A 26,393-nucleotide genomic window follows, 5' to 3' on the forward strand; every position below is an offset into this window, starting at 1 on the left:
AAAATTATTTTCAGGCATCATCTTGAGAGCTGACAAAGTACAAAGTTACTCTTCAGAAATGCAAGAATATATGTTTCTATCAACAAAATGCCCAAAGACTGCTAAAGAAAGTTATCCAAATGGTTGGAAAGAGCCAGTGTTGCCCTGCCCTTCATTTGAAAAATTAATTCTAGCTGAAGTCTGCAATGATGCATGTAGAACTATAAAAATAGCTTATCTGTTAAACAAAATGTGACTATAAATAAAAACTGTAACTGTCTTCCCACACATCTCAGAACTATAAAACCTGATACTTATCAGGAATCACTACTTCTATCAGGTGTTTCTGCTCTGTAAAAAAGTGCTCTCCAGAGGAATATTTTGTGTTGGGTGTTGTTCATTAAGGTTTTTGGGCATCTGGCAAGTGTTCCCCTTTAATGAATACAGCACATACATATTTTCCAGTGAACTCACCACTTTCCTGCTAATACAATCTATAAAGGAAGTATTTAGCAAAATAGGATAGGACTAGACGTTGAGAGACTTTTCTTATAACAGGCAGGTTTAAGCACTACTACCTCTCTGATTTAGGGACACTGATTTACATCAGTATTACGATCATGTTAACTAAAATCAGAAGCTGAAATGATGAGAAGAGTACATTTAGTACCTGAGACATAACACTAAAATCCTGTTCTGAACTTAACTAAAAATATATCTTAATTTAGAAATACTATTTGACACTCCAGAGCAGAATCAACCATGCTACCATAGGTATTAGAGAACAGCAACTGTAATATATCCTGGATTCATCTGTTAGATACAAAGTACCAAGCATTACACAGAAACTGAGGAAAACAGGCCTCCAAAGGCTTCTGTCTATTTTGCACAGAATCACAGAAGGGTTGAGGTTGGAAGGGACCTCTGCAGATCATCTAGTCCAACCCCCCTGCTCAAGCAGGGTCACCTAGAACACGTTGCCCAGGACCCTGTCCAGACGGCTTTTGAATATCTCCAAGGAAGGAGACTCCACAACCTCTCTGGGTAACCTGTTCCAGTGCTCTGTTACCCTCACAGTGAAGAAGTTTTCCCCTCATGTTCAGGTGGAACTTCCTGTGTTTCAGTTTGTGCCCGCTGCCTCTCGTCCTATTGCTGGGCACCACTGAGAAGAGTCTGGCCCCATCCGCTCTACACCCTCCCTTCAGATACTTATATGCACTGATAAGATCCCCCCTCAGTCCTCTCTTCTCCAGGCTGAAGAGTCCCAGCTCTCTCAGCCTTTCCTCACAGGAGAGATGCTCCAGTCCCTTAATCATCTCCATAGCCCTCCACTGGACTCACTCCAGCAGCTCCATGTCTTTCTTGTCTTGGGGAGCCCAGCACTGGACACAGCACTCCAGATGTGGCCTCAGCAGGGCTGAGTAGAGGGGGAGGATCACCTCCCTCGATCTGCTGGCAATGCTCTTCCTACTGCAGCCCAGGATACCATTGGCCTTCTTGGCCACAAGGGCACATTGCTGTCTCATGGTCAACTTGTTGTCCACCAGGATTCCCAGGTCCTTCTCTGCAGGGCTGCTCTCCAGCCAGTCAGCCCCCAGCCTGTACTGGTGCCTGGGGTTAGTCCTCCCTAGGTGCAGGACCCTGCACTTGCCTTCGTTGAACTTCATGAGGTTCCTGTCTGCCCATCTCTCCAGCCTGTTGATGTCCCTCTGAATGGCAGCATAGTCCTCTAGTGTATCAGCCCCTCCTCCCCATCTTGTATCATCAGCAAACTTGCTGAGGGTGCACTCCGCACATGGAGATACATTCTATATCCAAGGATATGACTGAAGGAGGGAATGGCAGAGGGCTTGGTTAGTCTCACCCAGTGTGTCCTGATTCAGGCTTAGAAATGGGAGTTCTTTCCTAATCTTGCATTGCAATTTAATGTTTCTAAGTTCAGACATTCACATCTCCCTCTGTAAGCCTGGGACAGAGTCTCAGAGGATCAGGTGTGGCACTTGTGACACACTGAGTCCCACTGTATCCTGGGGAAAGCCAAATTGCTAGTCTCAAGCAGTGACAAGCTGGAGTGAATTCATTTCCAAGGGCTTAAAAATTGCCTCACCAATATATTAGCCTCTACCAAGTTGCAAGAACTATTTATGATCCTTTGTTTTCCTCTACAATGCCTTTATATGCATAATGCACTTTACAGATCTATGTCTGTAAGAAGCAGAAATCCTGGCACTTTGCATTTGTGAACAGAGATATGAAAATATTAGGTATTAAAATCCAAATGAAGAGGCACACTAGTATTTCTAAGGGGAGAGACTAGGAACCCAGGAGGAGAAAAAATGAAATGCTGTCAGCTTATGCTACTTTGTCTTTACGTTTAAGGGATGAACTAAATGACTGATGAAGAACTAGGCAACAGAAAGGTGACAGTCAAACCCACAAAACTATTGTGTGCCATTATGCTCCCCAGAATTTATCAACTATTTACACTGAAATATATTTTAAAATAGAGAGAAGTACATTTCCAAAATACAATGATTATCTGAAATGCAAATCAAAGTAGAGATAATACAGTTTACAGCTGTATGTTTCATAACTTGTATGATCTGTGTTAAATGTTTAAATATCTAGACACAGATCCATGAATTCTACATCTGCCCCAGAAGTCATTTCACCTGACAGTGTTAGTACGTAAACATCTGCAAATTCTCTATGAAAATCTTAGAGGTTCCTTGCTGCTTAAGCTGCTTCTTACAGACCTGGCACTACTAGGACAGACAAATCATTTTGTTTGAACCTTTCATTACTTATCCTGCTTCATTACAGTTGGAAGAACAAATGCCATGGCTAACAGTTCATTTCAGCCAGTGCACTAGAACTTTTTATCACTGCTCTCTGAAGAACATTTAACAACCTTTTTTAGTTCCTCTGAATAATCTCTGATAGAAACACATGGTTCTGGAAAGTTAGAAACATCTGGGAAAAGCAGAAGTAAAGAGGGTTGATTTCTTTAGTAAGGGACAAAAAGACTAATCTCCTCTAAAGGCAGAGTATTTGCAAGTTGGCAAAAGTTGACATGCTGTGCTAAAGGACTCTACCTTCCTAAACTAAGGTTGAGAAAACAAAGGGACCAAAAAAACAATTCTGGTCTCTTCCCTATGGAAGGAGATACTGGATAACGAAAACTGAAAAGTGTACCTAGGAAATAACGAGGATGGGACTGCTCCATGAAGAAGCACTTTTTTATAACCCTGGGCACACAAGTCTGCCTGTTCCCTCCCAAGTCCTAATGAATGACTGAAGCTGCAGAACAGAGATGGGAGACCAGAGAACACTATGTGTGCTCCAGAGAGAAGGATATTGATAACACAGGACAAACTTTAATAAGTACTCTGGATTAAGTCAAGTAGCCTGTTGGCTAAGTGATGGGACCTACAAGTGTCAGTGCTGGGGATGGCCCAGGGAGGCTCAGTGCATGCACAGTGGTATTCAGTCCACAGGAGCTATGGAAATAATTTGTGCCTCTCTTCAGTGCTTCAGCACCTGGAAGAAGCTTGCAAATACTGCAAGACATCAGGGCTGATTTTTAGCATTTTGGCTAAAAAATGAGATCATGGTTTGTGCCTAGCTCTATGCTCAGCCATACTGAAGTACTGGCAGTTCCTCTCCACTGAAAGCACAGCTTGCACCAGTAAAAGACAGCTTTGAAAAGGACAAGGATTTTTCTTCCCTTTGCACATCCACATTGTCTAGCTTACTAAGGCCCAAATTCCATTTGCACTACCACAGCGCAAGCCACAAAACAAACCAGTATCAATCCCATTTATGAAGGCTGTAATAAATAGCATTGTAAGTCTCAATTTTGAACAGTTGAACCAGGAACTTTCACAAGCACTAGGGTATCCCAGCAAGTTTTGCAAAAGGTAAAAGCTTTGAGTAAATCCTAACCTATGACCAGCCAGTCAGGAAAGCTGCAGAACATATGCTTTCAATATGTATGGCTTGATCTGGATTTCTTCATTTACCTAGTTTATGGATACAATTTAGGACTAAATGTTTCTGGTATACCCCCTTGAAGTTACAGATCAGAAATAAAGTTCAAATAGTGACATGCTCTATTTTTTAGAAGCAAAGCAATACAGAAAACACCCAGATGTACAAGACAATCTCTAGTCAAAAAACAAGCCTAATTCTTAGTGTTACAATTTCTCAGACACGCACTTGTTTTGCCTATCCAGTTGAGAGCCCTCAATATGATGTTGGAACAGCTCTTTCCAGTTGAAATCCGCAAAGCTGAATAAAGCAGTACTATTGGCAGCAATGTGCTACACTCACACAGGCAAGTACAGTCAACCACATGATTTTTGAAAGAGGAGGAAAGACTAGTTACACACCTGAGGCACTAATATTTGTAAAGCGTGACAGCAGTATGCTATAGCATTCAATACATACAGTACATGGATGCATATGCAATCGATACATACTCTTCCAGTCTTTCCTCCCACTTCCCAAAAAGAAGACAGAAGAATTCATCCATCTTGTTTTAGCTTTTAAGCACCTTTATCTGAACCAGACTGTGCCTTTTGACCCTCAGTGTAAGAGGAGAATGTATTGGCAATTCTGCTTTATAAGTTATGGGTCAAGTTTGGATATAGATATGGAAGAATTCTAGCATCATCTTAAACATATTTTAAAAAGCATAAATCACAGGTGTACTAAAGCAGTGCTTAGCGGAAAGAATCTTGCTATACAGTTTCTTATATCTGATCAGGTATTACACCTCAGTGAACCATCACCAGTTAGACGAACTACTTTTCTGAGCTCCTTCAATTACTTCATTCAGACAGTGTAAAATACACAAACACCACATGTAAACACAAGTATGTCTACAATTTACCAAGGGAGAAATATTTTAAAGACTGCAGAGTTGCACAGAAGGCATCACTGTAAAAGAAATGAACAACTGTTCCACTAAGATTCTGTAATATTCATGATATAAAGTTACCGGGCGGGGGGGAGATTCTTTTATCCATCTTAACAGTTTCAGGAGACAATGGATCTTGAGGAATATAGCAAAAACACGTATCACGGACATATCCTATAAATATAGAACAACCCTTTTTTTCCCTGAACTCTTAAACCAGTGGCAGCAGGGAATTAACCATTAGCTAAGCACTGCTCTAGCACACATCTGTGATTTACACTTTTAAAAATGTGTTCAAGGTTGTGCTAGAATTCTTCCACATTTATATTCAGATCTGACCAATAACTTATAAAACAGAACTTGCCAGTACTGCAAAATACTAACAAGTTCTGCTTATGTCCAAGCATGAATTATTCAGTTCAGAGTTCAGGCAACAAAAAAATGCAGTGGCAAACAATACAATGCAAGAATGAACTGACTCATGAGCTTAGAATAAATTTTAAAATAAAATGCTAGAGTGCATCATTAGAATTCACTCAGTTGATTCAGAAAAATGAAATAAAATATTGTGTGTCCACAATCTGAATCTGGGGATTGTTAAAGTCTTACTATGGAATGTTTAGAGGAAGGGCCAGAGGTGGGGAGAAAGATGGATCAAAGTGAATCATAGTGTAGCAAACATGGGAAAATGGAGAGACAAAGGGGGATGAACAGGCTGGTGTGTGTGAGCCAGCTGCCAGTGAGTACACTTGTCTAGCTGAAGGTGCGGCTGCTTATCTCCACAGGCGCAGGGTGGGAGGAATCCCCTGGCTCCTCCAATCCACTGGATTCTGCTAACATTAGAGCTGGGGGGAGGGGTTGTATATTAGGAAGTGACATACTTCTGAATTTATATTTACAGCATTTATGATCTTTAAAACTGTGTGGTAATGTATCTGCATGTTTGTGGGAATGGATCAGCTTCCATGACCAATGATAAAGTCGCTTACTATCATGCAAGCTCATAAAGTATATAAAGCACCAAAGAAAACATATCTTGTTTTCCAATAAACAGGTTTACCCATTTCCTTGAATTAAACTTTGTTGCTGCCTATTATTGTCACTTACTCTTCACTCTGACTCAAATCTAGCTATCTCGCAATGCAAGAAGCAGCTCAAGAGTTTATTACCAGCATGAGCTCATGACAAGTTTAGGAAATCCAACAGACCTCTCTCCTCTTTGTACATGCCCTCCGCAGGAAGTTCCTGATTCATGGATAATGTCACACAATGGTTGGGTCAGTTACTTAATTTAATAGCAAAAGAAAGGAAAACAAATATTTTAAGAGAAGAATCACTGCAGTGAGGTGCTGAATATTTTAATGAAGAGACTGTAGGCAGATGTCACACGTGCTCCAAAGACATACATCTCTACCGGAAATGGTAAGAAAGATCATTTTCTCATTCATTTCTTTTCAAATATACACACATGCAATATCATCAGCCACTGACTTCAAGTTTAATATTAACAGGGTCAAAAGAAACATATGAGCCAGGGATGACCCAGCAGAAAATCTGACAGTAAGTTTCGTCCGAATTCAACATTGACAGAGTGGAAAATACAGAAGCCACAGGCCTCGTATATATTGTTGTGTACATTGTGTCAACTATTAAAAAACAAAAACAAAACAAAAAACTTAGCTGTAGTTCCATTATTAGTATGTCTCCCTGCTGGGGCTCATATATCCCAGTTCTAAGTGGGGATGATTATCCCAAACAGAAAAATGATTATTCTGCTCTGCTAACAACACCAGGGATTCAGCGCTGGCTGAAGTGGTAACTACAGTTTCTTGCAAATGGTCTCATTTGATCTCTGATATGGTCAACACAGCACAACTTCTCAGGATTAGAAGAAAAAAAAAAAATCAAATCAAATCAAAACTAATACCAATAACTGTTCCAAACAACTACTTTTTCTCCTTGAAGGTTCTCCTAATTGCACTTTCATCCAAAATTCTTCCCAAGAGAACCTTAAACAAACAAATAAAAGCCTTGAGCAGCAACCCGATAAAAATTAAGAATCCCAAAGATTCATATTCTTCTCATTCTGTTCTCACACTTCATTACCACAGTAGCATGCAAAGCAAAAATGCCTTACCAAGTTCAGTTATGTATGTTTTTCCTTCAGAAGGTAAAGGAATGTACTGATTAGAAAAGAAGCTGCTTCCATAACCCAGGACAAAACCTTCAAGTTTGGTGTTTTGACTTGGTCGAAGATACTTCATGCAAACAGTATCATCTGTTGCGTTGATCTGAACTTTCAGACTCTGTCTTTTCACTGGGGAAAGATTAAAAAGAAGAGAAGATCAAAACATATTATCTTGTAATTATATATTCAGTAAAGTAAAGTAACAATAACAATACAGAGCAGTCCCATTTAATAGTAGCACACAACTGAACAACGGTTTAAAGGTAGAGTTTCCTGGAAATTATGTGTATTTCAAAAAGTAAACTAACAGTCAGGTAAAATCATGGTTTCTAATGTGTCTTTTTCCCTCATTTAGTTTTGGAAGATGACCAAATACAATGCTAGATACCAAATACAATGATAGAAGCTGAACACCTTCTACAATTACAATGGTAGAAAAATGCATGAAATAACTGGGAAAAAAAGCAAGTTGTCTTTTCCTTTAAATACATGAGTTAAAATAATAGTTGTCATAAGATTCACAGGTGAAAAAACTGCAAGGAAAGTGAGATTTTTTTTTTTTTTTTTGGTTAGTAAAAATGTAATGTTTTAACATTGTTAGTCACACTGTGAAATTAGGATAGAGGATAAATAGTAAAACTGTTCTTCTTCTAAACTATTCTAACTTCTAAAAATAGCAGATGAATAGTAAAATATCCAAAAGAAACTGCAACAACTATTTTTTATTTATATTTTGCTACATTGGGCAGGAAATGTAATTTTCTACTTTGAATTACAGCAGGACACCTAGACTACCATATATACTTAACTTCAAACTACCAAGAAATATTTTTTAAATATTTATTTTTGGTCCTTCCAGGGGAACAGTAACATCCTGTATATCCATCTACAAAATTTAACTTATAAACTTATAACAACACAGAACAACTTCATAACAGAATAAGCAATTTTATAGGCTACAAGAAGGCGTTTCTTACTCTCTTGGTGGGGTGAAGTAGGAATGGCATTCTCTTACTTGGTACTTATAATTTGAATTCACTTATCACTGTTAGGCTTTATTATGTTTTCAAAACTGTTGGTCTCCAATGTTTAAAAGAAAAAAAGTCATGACTACTCCCAAAGGTTATGATACCAGGACTAAAATAGTAAATTTGGGGGTATTATTTGTCTTCTGCTTTTTGAGATATAAAGTTCTATTCCAGACTGGCTTTTGAGCATTCCCTGCAACCATGATGGGTGAAAATACTTGTTCAGGCAAAACCAGAAATTCTCATAGAAATCATTTTGCTTCAGGAGCTGAAGCCTGAAGAAAAGCACCAAGAGATGTAAGAACTGTCATTAAATAACAGGGAAGAGCAATACTGAAATTCTCTCTCTCTCTCTTACACAGAGCAGAGATACAGAGACTTCAGAAGTAATTGCAGACTGATACTGGAAGCATCTTTAGATAAGTACAACACATATCTACCCTCTGATTCTCTGGTATTCCCCCCACCTGCCCAGCTGGAAAGACCACAATCTCGAAGCTGTGAAGACGTGTTAGTAGTAATGATAAGCACCTGCAGTTGTCTGCACACTGAACCAAAAGACCCAGGCCAGACACTTTATGCCCTCTACCTGTAGGAAAAAAAAAGCACAACTGATGGGAAACGTGCCTGTCCAGTCACTGAGACATCAAGAGAATATGAGCACTCTAGGATTGCCAGAATGGAGCATATACCAGGAAACAGCCACTAAGGTTTCCATCTAGACCCTTTCCTTATCTGAAGGCCCATTAAGTAGCAACATTCAGGCAGGAAGTCATTGCCCTTTTCCCAGTTCAACTCTGTAAGATTCCCAAAGACTGCAAGACTTCTGTAAATCTCAACTCCTGTTATGTTCAGCATTACAATACCATAATGGAGGAAGGAACTAGCTAGGAGACATCCCAGTTTCTTTTATTCTCATTATGTGAACCTGCTGTGGGCGTGCAACTTCGAACACATACAAGGCTCCAAATAATGAAAAACAGGAAGAAAATGAAACAGATTTTGAAACCCTCTAGTACACGTCATAAAGACACTTAGTAAAATGCTCCACACCTTCAAACTCTAGAATTATTACCTGTAACTGATAGTGAATTAGATTTGTTAAAATTCTGTAGCCCGCTAAAGCCTGTATTATAGAAAGTGCCTTTAGAAAGGGGAACATAAAGGAGGCTCTCCATTAAACATTCACATCTAAGAAGACAGCAAGACTTGCAGTACTTGATTCAAAAAGAGATAATAATTTGATTTTAGTATTGAAATTGTTAATCAGACCCAAAACATGTTTAAAAAAATTAGTGAAGATCTAATTTCACCTTACATTTACAATAATTTCCCATTCTTAATACACCTATATATATGGATACAACATAGATAACACACTGAATATGACTAAACTGCATTCCTTGCAACAAACTCTGCATTTCAGAATCACCAAAATTGAGGGATGAATTTTTACAGTCAAACAACAACCAAAGAGCCTAATCAGCTTTGAGAAACAAATGGAAAAAAAGTGGAGCAATCATGGCCAATACCAATAAGTTCTCCTGTCATAGAGCAAAACAGACCTAAACAGCAAACTGAAAATTTCACAGGAAATCTATGGGAATTTGTACACTACACAACAACCATTTTATAGAGTGGGGTTTTCTCTCTCTTTCTGTTTTTTTGTTCCTTTCTCTCTACCAATGCATTTTAATATCAAGTTACTTTACAAACAGAAATAAACGAGGAGGAAAAGCAATGAATCCTTCAGTTAGTTTGCATTTATTTCTTTTATTACATACATTTCAACAGATCATAATTACTGTTGCTATCTGATCATTACTCAGCACATGTTAAATGAGTTGATGGGCAGCAGTCTTATTCTTTCAGGCAAGGTGAGCTCAACAGAATCCCAACCAGCTCTCACGTTGCTTCACTCAGGAGAGACCAACACACTGAATTACATACCCTCTTCTGCCATTAGAACCATCTTGGCAATAAAGGTTCTTGACTGAAATTTGAAACTCAGTTTGCTAGGAACTGTAGCTATCCAGTGAGAGAGCCTGGGTTCCACAGAGTGACAGCCTGCAAAGGAGGAGACAAGTTGATGGGGAGAGAGGAAAGCAAGCAGGCACAGAAAGTTCCCTGTGTCAAGGCACAACTGTCAGTGTATAGTAGACCACTCTTGGTACGAACTTTTAGCACGCAATGGCATGTCTCCCCAAACAAGGCCAATGAGCTACTTAGCTATCAGATTGGTCCTGGTCACCCTCCAACAGGCAGTTCTGGTCTTGTGCCTTACAACAGCTTAATCCTCCAACATCCTTCCAGAAGCCATTGCACTCTTCCAACACTTCACTTTTGTGCCCACCCATGCACAGCATACTTGTTAGCATCACGCTATAAAAACACAAACAAAACAGGCTGTGAGGCTACCCTCTTTTTATAGCCGAGTACATTATAAAGAAATAGTTCTTAAAGAATAAGAAGAAAAAAAAAGAATTTGTTAAAATGTCCCAGACCCAAAGAGGTCACGTAACTCACAAACAAAAAATTCCAACAAAAACCTAAAAAAGTGCAGCTCTTGTTAAGGTGCCCATGAGGAGACCCCACATGGAAGCTTGGAAACCATGGAGCACCCAACACTGCAGTTAGCCAGGGAGAGCTCAACGCAATACGCAGCACAGACACTGCTAGACTGTGCAAGAGAAGGCCAGCCAGGAGCTGTATCTAAGGGACTTCATATGAATTAGCCTGGTGAAGGAGGACTGCTCTCAGCAAAATAAATTTTACCCGTGTTGGTCTCACAGTATTTAAAACAAGTAACAGAGAAAGCAGGCATGGCCATTCTGAGTAATATCATCCCTATCTTGGCCAGCACTCAAATAGACTTCCATTAAACATGATCAAATGGATGGGGTAGGTCCCAGGAACCTGACTGCTGTGATATTATGATAAGAATATATTTGATTTGGAGAAAATACCCTTGTCATATTATGATTTTAAAATAGCTTTTTTCCCCCCATCTCCTTGATGAAAAATGGTAAAATGATGAACTAGACTCCCCCTAATTCCAATGCAAAGACATTTTGAAAACATCTTACACACAAAAAAAGAACATTTTCAGGCACAGAGTAAGGCAACGTTGAGTTTTCCTAACTCATACTCACTTTTGTCAGCTTTTGGTGTGCATTATTGAAACCCTGGCTCTAAGCATTTGCGGAGTAATTCTTTTACCTTAAGGCTATCACTAAACATAAGATTCTGGGATCCACAGCTACCTCTGAAATACAATCTTTCCATCCCAGCTTGCCAACAGAAATTCCATGCTGATCTGCAAGTATTCTCTACAACAAAAGACAAGTGATGGACAAAACAGCATGACAAACAACATGCAGCAGATCTGAACTAAAAGCACCTCATAAAGCGCACCAACTCCCTTACGTTCTAGGGAGAGGCCTCTTCACCTGTATGATGAATGCCTTTTAAAGGCCAGCCCAAAAGGATCAGCTGCATCATAAGGGAACCAATTACTGGCAATTCTTCAGAAAGGAGAAAATAGCCCTGAATAGCCTGAAGAAGCCACCTGGGACCACCATTAGTTTTGCTAGTTGGAAAAAATAAGCAATCAGGAACAGGCAAAAGGAGCCAAGAGCAAATAAACATTGGGACGTTAGAAAAATTTAACTGTAAACGATCCAACTGAAGTTAAAATCTTCAAAATGTGGAAGCAACTATTGAAAATAAAATACAAATTATTCAGCTGGGTATTTGTTATACGAGCTTTGGGGTCACCAGGAATTATGCAAAGTATTTTCTTCTTCTTATCACTTTAATCATGGAGTAACAGAAGAGGGGAGAATTCAGCAGCACAGCTACCACCTCTACTTCTCATCAGCTAGCTTTAACTGAGGGTTCATCTTTAACTGCAGAACAGAGATGCCCAGTTTTCAATCTCAGTTTCCACAGCAAAAGTTCAGTCAAAGCCCTTCTATTATGGTCTAACATCCCACTAAGAAATAACAGTTGCAAAGCAGTCTAAAAAGGCAAAACAGTAACAGGTAACAATTAGGAATAGATTTATACAATTCCATTGCCATTTAATAACTGGAGAGAAATAAAGAGATAAATACAGAAATGGTTCACTGGGCTAGTTGCGATAAAACAGTATTTGTTTTGTAATTCAGTGTTGGGCACAGTGCAATTTCCAACATTAAAAGCAAATAAAGCATCTGAGGGTTTGTTTCCCCAAAAAAGAAAGAGATCAAATATGATTCGGTAACACACAATTAAAGCTTCTAAAATTCTGCGTCCCATGCCCCATTATAACATCAATGCATTGTTGGTAACAATAGATGTGGAGTTAGTTAAAACTGCCAAGAGGTTTGATCTTCACCTGTTTCTAGGACCATGAAAGAACGTGGGTCATGAGGTGACTGGAATTTGAATTAACTAGCTCATTTTCTACCCAAAACCAAAAATGTATCTTGACCCTGTCAAATAAAGCATCTTCAGCTGAAGAGTGCTCTATTTCCCTCTCTAATTTAAGAGGATACATCAACTTCTGGCTGATAATTCATTAACTAGTTATTAGAACATTCAGAAGTAAAATCAGTGAAGTGCTGACACAGCAACAAACTTCACCAATCAAGTACAAATGGAATAAAGTAATCATTTTTGTTTTTAAAACAAATTTATCTTAGCAACTTATATTTTGAGCTATCTATTCACCTGCTTTGCTGAAGATGCAGCAAAAGCGCTACTGCGGCAAGATGTTACACTCTTAGTTATTCCATCATTCTATTGATGCCGTTTAATTGCATAAGAGCACTTGCAACGGTCAGCAATCCTGTTTTTCTTTTTTATCCATAGGGTGAAAAGCCTTGAACTCTGCCCTACAAAACTAGAGGGTGAATACAGCTGTGCTGTATTACAGCAAATTTGGCTTCATCATCATAATTCCTTTTGCCTTACATTGAAACTGTTTATTTTTCACCATTTCAAAGAATTTAGAGGGCATGAATGAAAGACCCAGCACTGCCTCCCAGAGTGCTTGACAAATGGAGCGTGCCTTAGGAAAATACATTAGCACTGTCTATTTGTGAGCACCACCTCACTTGTATCCTTCAAATTGTTCACAGCAGGGCTTTCACTTTCCAAATCTGGTGCCATAAGTACCAGCAGCCAAGATTTCAATGATAATGTAACACTGTGTAATTTTATTTTAGCTATTTTATCTTTTTGTATCTACTTTGGCTCCTTAACATGGAGAACTATTGGTTATTTGGCTCAAAACCAACTACAGCTCAAAATGGGAAACATTTAAAAATAGTTCTGTTTCTATGCAGTAGAATGAACAAGGAATGTTACGAAGAAAGCCACAATCATAGAATCATAGAATAATTTAGGTTGGCAGGGACCTGCATAGGTCACCTAGTCCAACTGCGTGTTCAAAGCAGGTCTTATCAGATCAGGTTGTTCAGGGCTGTGTGCAGCTGAGTCCTGAACACCTCCAAAGATGGAGATTCCACAACATCTCTGGGCAACCTGTTCCTGGGTTTGACCACCCTCATGGAGAAAATATCTACCTGGCATTTCCCATGTTCCAACTTGCGTCCATTGCCTCTTGTTCTATTGCTGTGCACCTCTGAGGAAAGTCTGGCTATGTCTTCTTTGTACCTTCTAATCAGGCAGTTTTGGAGAGTTTTAGATCATCTTTCTCATCACATATTATATAAAACACCAGTGCTCCCAACTACAAAATCCACACTGATAAATACTTTGAATGATGAAATTAGGTGTCATATAGACCACACCCTTGACAGGATAACAAGATTGTCCTGTTAAGACTGGGCTTTTAAGCTAAAGGCATTGAACTGAAGTCCCCCAATGAAACAATTTTTTCAAAATATTATTATGCCAACACTCTGTACATAAATCTAACATTACTTCAGAAAAATAAGCTGTCAACACGTAGCTGGTTGACTTTTCAAAATACACATGCGTCTATATCTGCAAAATTAGCCTAGCTCACTAGCTTTCAGCTTGATGAATAATGAGAGAGTTTCAGCACTAAGTTTCCTGTTCGAATCCTAACCCTCTCCTTAACCTCAGTTTCTCTCTCCCCAGTCCATTGGTTCTGCTGGTTTCAAAGCAATTCGGTTGATTCTACGAAGCAACTGAAGAGCCAAAACAAAGATATGATTTTGAAATGTTTCAAAGCTCATTTTATCTATCAAAAGGCTGTTTGATTTCCTTTATTATTCTGCTCAAGAGTTATCAGTTGGAGATGTCACCAAACACATTTTCTTCACTGTTTTTTAAGAAGAATCTTATCTAGTCATCAGAAATGGTTCTCCACCTTGAACAGTTGTAGAGGGGAAAAACAGAAGCTTTTTCCACACATACCATTTTTCCAGCTTTTTTCAGACAAAATTCTCAAGTTCTTAGCCTACACCTACTCAGGGTATCTTCTTCAAAGCTATCATAATTCCTAGGCTATGATCAAGATTAGCTGCATTTGGTATCCAATTATTTATTTATTTATTCACAGTTTTCATTCTCCATGATAATTAAAATTCTGTCCTTTTTGCATGGAGATGTGCTGCTACTTTTTACACTCACAGCCAACACAACTATTAAACACATAAATGGTAGGTATTCCATATTTTGACTATGGTGCTTGATAGATAAGAAAATAAAGCTTGCTATTTTATTAAGGCTTGTTACTGTATATCAGTAACGAGAAACTAGTAGTCAATTCTGTATTCTTAAGTTTTTAAGTTAGCAACCCTTTTTGATTCCCACTGATACTGGGAAAGTAGACTGATTCCCACTGATACTGGGAAAGTAGATGCGCTAGTATGGTAAACATGACTTGTCCCATGACACGTACTAATTTAAAAAATAGATCAGCAAAGAAGGATCTAGATAACCTAAACACCATCTCACCCCTGGTGTCTAGTAAATAGAGAGGGGGATGCCTCTAAAGAGGATCTAAGCGTTAAAGAGGAAGCCACCTTATGCCAACCAACAAGAAAAAGAACTTTGACCAAAACTATCTAAGAAATAAACTAGAATAGGCTGTATCCAGCTAACTTCTATCAATCTTCTGTACATTACGCATCTTATTTTATAGTTATTTTGGTAAAACAACTCAGAACTGCCTTTTTATTCAGTAGAGGAGTATATACATTCCTTGGCTATTGAACACTGGCACACGTTACTTTTATACAAAACAATTCAAGGTAATGTATGGAAGAAAGACATAAAGTCAAGGTAAGCTAGAATAACTGATGATTAATTCATCTGATTCACTTTTTATCAAGCACATACAGAACACAGCAGATAAGACCGCTCTACGCAGAAGGCAAGTTCACATTTAATTTTGTACATTTGTGTATTTGTATAATATCTATATTGATCTATACATACAGAGAGTTCTAGAAACAAAAGTAAAAATACTGGAGCAATAATTAAAAAAAGCTTATTTTAATGTAACACTTCAGACCATATTTTCTAGCTTCTCTTGGTGATTTCGAAGAAATCTTCTCTTCAACCAGTATAACCACAATACAAACTCTTCATCCATTCAGTTGATTTCAGAAATTGCATTTAGCAACCTCAGGTTGTGTGGTTGGCATTCCACTACCAGATGTCTTGTGACATGAGAATAATTTGCTCAAATACCAACTTCAATACTCACCCAACTCACAAATAAAGTCATCTTTAAGAGACTTTTAAATGAAATCCCTCCTTTTTATGCCTTTAAAATAAATCTTTATTTTAAAGATGGCAACTTTTTTTTTTTTTTTAGGAATATCAATGTTGTTGTTTTTAATAGACTGCACACAGCAAATAAAATAGCATAAATTATAATTCCCCTCCTTACTTCTTTCACATCATGAGGCAATTCTGGAAATGTTGTAATATATCATGTAAACTCAGCAGGAAAGAAGTATAAATATCTGAAATATTGTGTGACCCCTACAGTAGAAAATGGCAACACAATTTGACATTTTTGCTTGTAAGATGTTCCTCAAAACCAGGATATAGTAATCTAAAATTACTCCCTAGATCTCTCTGGATGTTAATTAGGAAAGAGATAAAAGACTTGTCAAGCAGCGTGGACTGACACATTTATTTCTTCCTTTGAGATTCAGCACACAAAAACTAGGCCTGATACATGTAGCTGGATGTTTACTGCAATAGAAAGGGCTTTAATGCTTTGTTATGCGTTATTAAACGATTAGAATAAAATTAACTAGAATGAGTCTAATCAAGAATGTCTTATCAAGAATGTCTGAGTTTAAAACCTTCAAGCATGAAAATCATGTAATCCCTTAAAAGAACACAGAAGTTCAGTAACACTGACATAAAACAAAAGTTTCCTTAAAAGAAACAAAGCTAAATAGAATACATTAAATAAAAATCAACTGTGATTACGATTCCTTGATAGAGTTATTCTGAATCCGGACTTAAAAAGTAATCCATTTCCATGAATGCAGTGACCGTAGTTAGAGGACTAGAGCTGGTGGGCAAGCCATGGAAGTCAAGCACTGATTTAACTACCGGAACTACTTGCTTGGAATAACATTTTCCTCCCCTCTTATTTTCATATTTTAACTTATTAAGATTCCTTACATGAATCTGAACAGAATTATAAGAAGTTAGGTAAACTCTGGTCACATAGTGCACTGAGCTCATGCATACTCAACAGGCTTTTAAAAAGCAGAGCAACTATCACACAGAGTGGAGGTCTATGATAAATACCTGCTTCTACCATGGTATTGTTAAACATTACAGCCTTTTCATTTTTTAAGGTATCAGCAAAGTGATACAATGATTAAACACTGAATTGGTAACATACTCATTCAGCTTACCTATCAGTGTCCAGAAACTGCCAATGAACTCTTCATTCTATCCTAATTAAAAATATCACAACTTCAGCACAGCAATCCTCTCATCTACTCCAGACAGGTTTATGGAAAACCATGACTGAATGCACTCAAGTGCTACAAACACTATTAATTAAACTGGAGAGTGTGTGACTGGTAAAATACTTTCTGTACTTGGTTCAGTCTACATCATACGCCACTGGATGGTGCTTCTAGAAAAAAAAATAATTAAAATGCTTAATCATTCAATTTATTGAGTTCCTGTGTTCAAAACAATCATGAAGATAAGAAGTATTACCCCTTCCTCTCAGTATTAATCTTGACTGTATGACCATCTCCACAGAATGACAGAAAGTTAAGAGCCTTCACTAGTTCCAAATTTAAAAGCTCTTCAGAACACAAAAAATTGAAGTTGCACTGACACACAAGAGACCAATTACTATCCTGTTAAAATTTAGTCATGGCACTGAAATTAGTGTTTTTACTTTTGTGCCTGGGGAAGTTGATAATGCTCATATTTCCTGTTTTAGGTTTCACCTAGATTAAGTAAGTCCAGTAGTTCACTATATTTCCAATAAAGCTTTTCTGGAAAACATTTTTGCAACCTTATAAGATAATTTTTCAGTTATAAACTACAACACTTTTTACAGCCTCTGCTTTAGTTTGTTTTCCCACTTAGCAAATCATTGTACAGATTCATTACCATCCACACTTTGGGAGGGTTTTTTCTTTTCTTTCTTCAAATAAGCTATTTGCCCAAATCATTAGCCCAGATTTGCTCAGCATTCCATTTTTCACTCTATCATAAATGAACTTGTAATCAAAGAGTGTATAATCATTAATGCTTGTGCAGAATGGGGCTACATAGCTGCTGCAAACACACATATGATTACAGAATTTCACAGCCTTTTAATGCTTCATTTTGTGTTCCATTGTGGGGTATCATAATGACCTCCCAGGGGAGTAACGAAACCTTTAGATCTCCAGAAGACCCTTAACGTCTATCAGTAAAATTATCTTTCTGACTGGACATTTTGCCAATAGATTTCATAGCTACTTGATGTTCACAGAAAGATATTGAAATACAGAATAATACATTCTATTCCAGAACTGTGATGTTCAGCTAAGGTGGTAACTCAGCTTCGACCCCCATAAGAAAAGATGAGTGCCCAGAGTCAGCCCCACCATTTTCACTGCCCTTTCTCACAGCAATCTTTCAAAATTACTGGGACTTCTCTTCAGTTAGAATGCATACTTAGTTTGATTAACACTAAAGCTCTCCATTTTTAATTGATATACCCTGAACAGGTATTTCTCAGAGAAACAGAAGGGAATCTGGCAAATAGGTCCTCTTGAAGTATAGTCTTTCCACTGCCCATCTTTAAAGCATTTATATTAGGTAACTGTCCACTCTTCAAAGCTTTCTGTGCCAATGCCTCTCCAGTGATCACTATAGTTCAAAGCTGAGTTATTAACTGCAGCTTGCTATTGCTTTGGGATCAGTAAGGACAATGAGGAGGTGAAGATTTCATTGTCAGTACTTCCAACTTGTACAAATCTAGATACAGGTTTTTACAAAAAGGAAATTATTGCTCACATGCTGCTATTTTTCTCATCTGTTTTCAGGTCACAGGCACTTCTCTGAAGTTCCATTTCCATTCTTTTCACTATGTCCTTTTCAAGGCTCCTTTCAAATGTCACATTAAAATTAATTTTTATTGAGCTAAGTACAGTAACTATCCTTATTTGTAAGGCACAAAAATGAAAAGAGCCAGGATTCAAACTCAGGATCCTACCCTAGCTGTCCAGCCTGCATTTCTAGTTTTTACGCTGCCACCCGCTTCCCATCATTTGTTAACAACACATGGCAAACAAAATCAAAAACCAGCAAGAAAATTAGAAGGCAACGACAACTTGAAATAACTAAGCCTGCAGCTCTGGTGGAAAAGGGAACAGGAATTAAACTTCTGAAAGCCTGCTTGGACAGAAGGTTCTGACAACCTGTCTCTTACTCCTGGCATGAGATATTTCCTAATTTTTCTTGTAAATCTTAGAAAATTTCACACATTTCTTTTCTCAGTAGGTGAACTGATTTGTGTTTAAAGGTAAAATATATGTGCTAAAAAATTAATCCAAATAAAAAGTTCTACAGATTCATTTAAGTGGACAATTCAACATTCTTGCAGGTTAGGGACACAAATTGGTCATTTTCACTAGATAAGGCTCCCTGAAATTCCTTCAGGTTGAACTGTTTTTGATAGACACTAACAACACATCATTTCTCTATGAGAAAGTCCTTGTTAATGAAACAACCTCAAACCCTGATTTTGATTTAGTTTATGGATCACTTATTTTCCTGTACAATAGAGCTTGATTTGGTTTTGATATAAATTACTATCCCAGGCACTGTCCTCCTGGCTTTACTTTCAGAGGTAATTGTTTGTTGTTGGTTTTTCCACACTGTCCTGGCATGTCTTTTTTTGGGCTGATGCAACCCCACCTAGACACAGCTGATGAGACAGTGCCTGCTTCTTGCCCAGAAGAGCTGGTCTCTCCAGTCCTGGCTCCTCTCCTGTCCAAGGAACTAGGCCCAAGGCGACTCCACCCAGGCTGGGCCATGAAGAAAACTGCATCTTGGCCAAAGAACCTGACAGATTAGGCATAAAGTTATTCAATAAAGGAATGCAGAAGAGTGTGGGGAGCAAGAAAAGCCTCTCAAGTTTTCTAGGTCTAACTCCTTTTTAAGCCCTCGAGAGCACCAGCTAATGCAAACACCGAAAGGCAAATGTGGTCTTTGAACATGGCTGGATATAAGATGTGGAATTTCTCTAACAATAGCTCCTCAGCAGGGAAAGCTCAACAAGATATTAAGAACTTAAGCAGGTGAGGAATTCAAATGCTGTCAGTCTGGTTCTGCTCACAAATTAGAAACATACTGAAGTAATCATCATAAAAGACTGTGGACCTTAGTGCAATGGATTTTTTAAGAACCTATTCATTTCCTGGCAGGCAGTGCTTAGCATTACCACTCCCTTAATCCACTTTTCATCTACAAAGATCAATACATTTTTGAAGAATCAGAAGCCAAAGGCATGATGAAAACCAGTATTTGGCACTATAACTGAAGTTACCTTTGGAAGAAGAGTGAAGATATTATACTTTACAACCTATGCTGTTATCATTGATTACTGAACACACTGATAATCTGCTACATTGACTGACATGTACCAGAATGCAGAGAGGTCCTCATATTGTAGCAGTCATTTTGTATTCTGTTCCTCACATGTGATCACTCTTTATTATATCAGAATACATCATTTTATTTTTTTCAGATGGTTATTTTTTAAGGGCAAAACTACTTAAGATAGCAGTGTTTGGACAGCTTGCAGCATTTGCAAAATATGCTAGCAGAGTAAATTTGATACCAGTATGAAAGTATTAGCAAAGCTATGACACAATCTCTAGAAGTGTCCTGGCAGCCAAACTGGAGAGATGTGGACTGGATGGGTAGACTACAACGTGTATGGAAAACTGGTTGGGCTTCTGTGGTCAAAGAATAGTCGTCAAAGTTAAAAGTCCAGAGTCTACATAGGTAGTCTTTCTTGTTCTAGAGCAATTTCCAGGGTAGTTCCTAAATTCATTTCAGTGGGGGAGAATGTTTTAAGATTGGTATACACTTGGAAACAATTTGGTTTGCGTAAATAAAAAGGGTGCGTTGTACAGAATGACCTGCTTTTAAAATCAAAAGGAGACAAACTAGATTGAGACACCCATTCAGAAATAGGCAGCCATCAAGCTACATTCCTGAAACATCTTTACAGAATGACAGTGCAATAGGTGAGGCAGACATTGTTGCATCCTGATAAAGTACTGAGTTTGAATGTTTTCCCCCCTTAAAAGCTTTTAAAATACATATAAGTGAACATAACCCTTCAGAAAGACAGTCCAGTCTGTGGTTTTTGCATGGGTTCTCAAAAGAATGAATAAAAGGGTGAACAAGAACAACCATTTCAACCAGAAGGTAATGTCAATCTTTTTCTAGTAGAAATACCTAGAAATAGAAAAGTGTAATCTGCTTATCACACTGAGATTGCATCCCTAGGGACAAGATCCCTGACAGCACAAGACATTTAAGAATTCAGGAATGTGTGCAAACTTTTAGAAACACACGCACACAAAGTCTAGGTTTTAATCTATATTTACAGATGCCACATAATGCTGTGTACAGCTGAAATAGGCCTCTTTAAAATAATATGCATGAAAAGATGAAAGCCCAATGGGACCATCTGTTTTCTGAAGTCACAGTGGCTTCTCACTTCCAACAGTGCAATCATCACACAATCACACAAAGTATCTGAACTCATGGCTCAAAATCTTCTAATACCCAACAGGTTTTCAAATAGCGCAAGGATTAATAGCTTCGGAAATATACTTGGCAATGGTGTTTGCAACATTCTGTGTTTTAACTTTGGAATGAGTTCCCTACTTTTCAGAGGCAGACAGCTGATAAAGCAATTAAGTATCTGAAGCCTACAAAAAATTTCTTAGGTGTTGCTGTATATCACATGCTAAACTCAGAAATAATCAAATTTTATCAGTAACCAAAAATAGTAATCAAATATGAAATGCTATCATGCTTTAATTGAGAATTGTAATTTGGTCTGTTCAATGCCTGATTTCAGGCCCATCACTGTTTACTCTCTTTCAGTTTAGAGAGTTCTAGACATCAACCAAAAAAATTGCTCAGTATTTCCAACAGAGCAGTCATAATAAAGTGGTTTCACTTACTCTCTCGGGCTCAAAACTGCACATTCTCACACATGTCCATTACACTAGTTGGATGCAGCTGAGTCCTATAAGTGTTGATTCCAACTGCATATAGTTTTCCCAGCTGGAAAAACATATCTCATCTTGCATCATCAGATGTGACGAATCCCAAGACTGATGACCTGGCTTCCTACAAATGCACTTACAGGTTTAATAAAATCACAGGTAACCCCTTTTATCTTCTTCTTTATTGCTTTGCATTCTAAGTTTGCAGAGATCAAAGGAAAGCTTCTATAGTTCAAGTAAGTGTCTAAAGAAAGAAGCAATAGACTTCCAATAAGCTTTTGATTAAAAAAATGAAGATAGAGATCACAAATAACAGAAATATTTCATGATTTCAGAAAGCAATACTGAAATCCAAAATTTCACAGAAATTCTCCTTTTCAGCACTACAGACACCTTGTGAAGCAGAGGCATTGTTGACTGTTTTTAAGAAAACCAAAATATGAAGTTATGTAAACGGTCACATATCAGTGGATTAGAGAAAATACTAGTAAACTAATATTTATAGTAAGTATATGATACACACAAAATAAAATCCATGTGTAAGATTAAGGGACAAATACTAAGATAAATCACGAATATGCTACACTTTTTCCTTATGTTTGCTACCATGGAAGTGTTTCACTTATTCTCCCACTCATTTCCTTTCCCACCAAGGAAATGGCAGAAAATATAGTTCACATTCTGTCACAGTATTTCCAGCTTCTGTTTCCATTATCGCACCTGCTCCTTTTTCACTACATTACTTTTTATCCACAGAGATGCACGGAAGCAGTGAAGAAGATTCTCTATTTCTAACCCAATTTTTTTAGTCTATATTTACTATTTTTAATTCTCCCTCCAAACTTTTACAGAGAGACAGAAAAATGTCAATTAAAAAAAAATTATGAACTACACAACAGGAAGGTATAAGCTATTTTGGGGGCAGGATAGCGGACTGCACACGTATGCACAGACCCATCAGCCAGGCAATCTAGTCTGATTTTGGAAGAAAGAAAAGCAGAAGCGAATTTTTTGCATTCTTGAGCTGAGGCTACTGTTTTTTGTGATTTGCTCATAGTGCTGCAGTTTTCACATCCAGGTAGGAAGAATATATTCTTTTAGTTCAGTTCAACAGAAATCATCTGCAGGGCAGATGTTGAATCAAGAACTCAAAGCCATGAATATGGCATCAGTTTATTATCACTGGTACTTGGTTGGGGGAAAAAAAAGAAAGGAAAATCAAATGTTAACAATGAAAATAGGGCAGTCCAATTACCTTTTCTAGTCTTCAGGCATTAACAGCACATTGCTTTGTTCACATCACAAAATACAAACAGGGAATATTTGAAGCCTTAAGTAATTCTCCAAGTAACTAGAAGTTTTTAAAACTGTATTTTTTTCTATTCTTTAGTTCAGCTTCCCTGATAATGGTCTTAACAGCAAATTTTAACTTTAGACTTACGTCTTTATTAATCATAACAGCACTCCCAAAGAGGACGATTCCTATAAGCCAATTACGTTTTGAATACTTTCAAACATTCTAGTTTGTTGTAGCGCTTAATTCTTTTTCTATCTTAAATCTATTCTTACAAAATGTTAATTTCCTTGAACTCTCAAATATGAGATGGAATTCTTGCACTGTGTATGATTGACTTAGCATTTTTAGTTGTAGTTCACTCAGGCATGTATCCAATTGTTTGTGGAGAATTTATGGTATGTATAAATTTATGTCTCTCCCATCATTGATCTTGTAACTCACTGTGCAGTAGTTTAAATTAATTCCCAAGGAATGTTCTCTGGCTTAAGGGTATATAATATACATATTGCTTCATGGCTTCAGAGCATTTAAGTTTTAAAATATGAGGTACTCTCTTCTGTGCAATTTTTATTTGACAACTGACAAATATTTAACACTGCAAAAGCAGTGCAAATGAATGCCCAGCCCCCCCCCCCCCCCCCCATCAAGAAAAAGCCAGATCACGGGAAAATAACATTCACAACGCCTGAGGTTTCTACACTGAAGCAGGGCCCAATTAAGAGTATCTACTACCGTTGTGTGGCTGAGCATCTGTAATTTCTCTCAGCTCTACAACGAACGACCCTCCAAATAACTATGCTTACAGCACACATTCTCCACTGCTTACAGTACTGTGAATATTTCTGAGTGAAAATGGGAACAAAATAAACACTGGTTATTTACAAACTTTGCTTTCTAAGAATTCAGTATTGTACAGTAACAACATACCAATGCTTTTACCAGCTGCTATTTGAGCATGCTCCTAAAACCGGAGGGGTGGAGAGAAGCCTGGAAGATTGAAATAAGTAATTCTTGCTGCAATAAATTTCACAACAGAGAACTAGATCCCACAATAGCTTTACATGGGGTGAGGGGAAGAAAGAGAGGGAGGGAGAAAGAGCGATTATTCTCATGACTTTTTGTCATGTGCAAGTTCAGCGTTAGTGAGAATCTTTCACGGGAGCAAGACTAACAGAACGTGTCCAGAAGTTAAAACAAATTATTTAGGCCAAAAGGTTTGCCTAATTAAAGTTTCTATACTATAAAATCTTATTTAGGATGTTTACACGAAGACTTGACAAACAAATAATGTAGAATACTACTACAACAAGTGAGTCACAATAGATTAATTATGTACTAAGGAGCACTGAATAACTCACAGGATCAGGGAGACATTTTTATTAGAATTGTCAGATTTTGCCTTCCTCATAATTAAAACAAAAGGCAGGAAGAGATGCTGAACAAATGCAGCATTTCTGTTCATAATTTTGTTGCAGTATAGCTAAGAACTGATTCTCATCATTAAAGTAGCAAATAATAAGCTATCAGTATAGAACAATTGCACAGTCATGTTCACAACAGTAAATATCTGTTAACAAGCTTTACGAGAAAGGAAGGAGACCTATAGATCCCAGTTGAACATGAAAATCCCTCCCTTCTACCTCAAATGTCCCTTCACCTAACGAAGAGAATTAATAATACCCAAACCTGAACCGAGCCATTTCCCTGCGTAGTGAACACAAGCTCTGGTTGAGCACATGGTGTTATAAATAAAAACTGTACCCTGCCATTTAATCCAGCCACTTCAGTGTTTGTGTCAGTCAGAGACAATGGAACTCTGCCAAATCTTCCAGATCAGACAATACAGTTTTCTCCCTATCATTTGCATCTGAAAGCTAAATTTCTTATTACCTCTCAGATTATTGCACCTATTGCTTTATTTTGCATATATGCATGTGCACATTGTACAGACACATTCAGATTAAAAAAAGAAGAAGAAGAGATAAGGTTTGAGGTCTTGCACTTTTTTCTATGCGTATTTTTTCTTGTTCATGTGTAGGCTTGAACTGTGGTAATGAGGGTATCAAAACTGCCAGAAAATGTTTTCACCTCAAAGTCAGAAAACAACCTTCTGGGACACTTCAGTTTTACATATTTGCATTTTTGAACCAGCCACAATTTTATGTGCTCTACAACAGTTCCAGACTTTCACATCATAGAAAGAAAAATTAATGTGAATAATGCATATAAGGCAGAGGCAAGCAGCTGACAAAAGGAGAAAAGATTTTTCCCTATGCAAATTCAAAAACAATGTTTTCCCAGTTACACTGCTAGTCCTCTAAACTTGGCCAGATTCCTAAAGTATTAATTATGTAAACTCATATCAGGCACTCTGCTGCCATTTACAGACACTTAAATTGATGCCACAACTCCTAGTGACAGGAAAGAACATTACAACTTCTTGTTGCTTTTCTGAATCATGTTTTTCTCGAGCAGATTTCAAGAATAATGCAAAAACTTAGAACTACATGGAAAGGCAGAAATAACACTGCAAAAGAAATTCCCTCCCACACTGAGATAATGGTTTGCACAAAACATTGAGTCTCAGGTTTGACTGACAGCACTGAATTACGGTCTTTTATTAAGTATGGTCAGTAACACTCCAGTGTTACCACACCATGGGGGGTGAGAGGGAGTGGGGAGGGAAGACGCACATAAGTTTAGGTGCTTTGTTATGTTGGGCTTTATTCAAGCAGAATTTTTCATATGGAGCCCTGCTGCCTTGATGCCTTTGCTCAAGTTAAACAGGATTTGCATAAAAAGTGTGGATACACATAAGAAAAACAACCCTGGATTCTGTTGCCTCACTTATTTTTCTCCCAGAAAACTATCTAAATAACATTAAATCATTACGGAGTGATAGAACTCAGCAACAACTCTACAGTATTTTATAAACCAGAGGTAAGATTTGCTCTACCAACTTCTGAACAAGTGCAGCAAATGCTCCCCTCTGGGCTGGGAGAAGACTGGCTTTCTTCTAACAAAAAAGCACCCTCTACCTGCCTGCCCTCAGGAAAGCCAGAACTTTCCAATAGCTAGTGCCTCAACTGCTCAGCAGCACTTCACTCAGTAACTCTGAAGTGGTGAAGACTCAGGGTTGATGTTCTTACTGCAACCATCCCTACGCAGTCTAGCCTGGTTATCTGCAAATTTTGATTACGTTGCTTTGTTTAAGCAATGAGTGCAAACACATGTAATTCTGGCAACCAATATTACAATTACAACTGCA

General features: G+C 37.9%; 1 protein-coding gene across 50 annotated transcripts in view; it reads right to left on the reverse strand.

Annotated features, from left to right (window-relative positions):
* The window catches only part of ABI3BP (ABI family member 3 binding protein), a 180,944-nt gene that overhangs the window by 144,683 nt on the left and 9,868 nt on the right, over positions 1 to 26,393 (reverse strand). For all 50 annotated transcript variants that reach the window (XM_064521187.1, XM_064521321.1, XM_064521286.1 and 47 more), the window contains exon 2: positions 7,038 to 7,217. In XM_064521187.1, coding sequence (XP_064377257.1) covers positions 7,038 to 7,164 — 127 coding nt within the window. In that variant the 5' untranslated portion in view covers positions 7,165 to 7,217. The remainder of the gene's footprint in view (positions 1 to 7,037; positions 7,218 to 26,393) is intronic.

The sequence above is a fragment of the Dromaius novaehollandiae genome, chromosome 1 (genome assembly GCF_036370855.1).
Source record: "Dromaius novaehollandiae isolate bDroNov1 chromosome 1, bDroNov1.hap1, whole genome shotgun sequence".
In the NCBI taxonomy this organism is placed as follows: Eukaryota; Metazoa; Chordata; class Aves; order Casuariiformes; family Dromaiidae; genus Dromaius; species Dromaius novaehollandiae.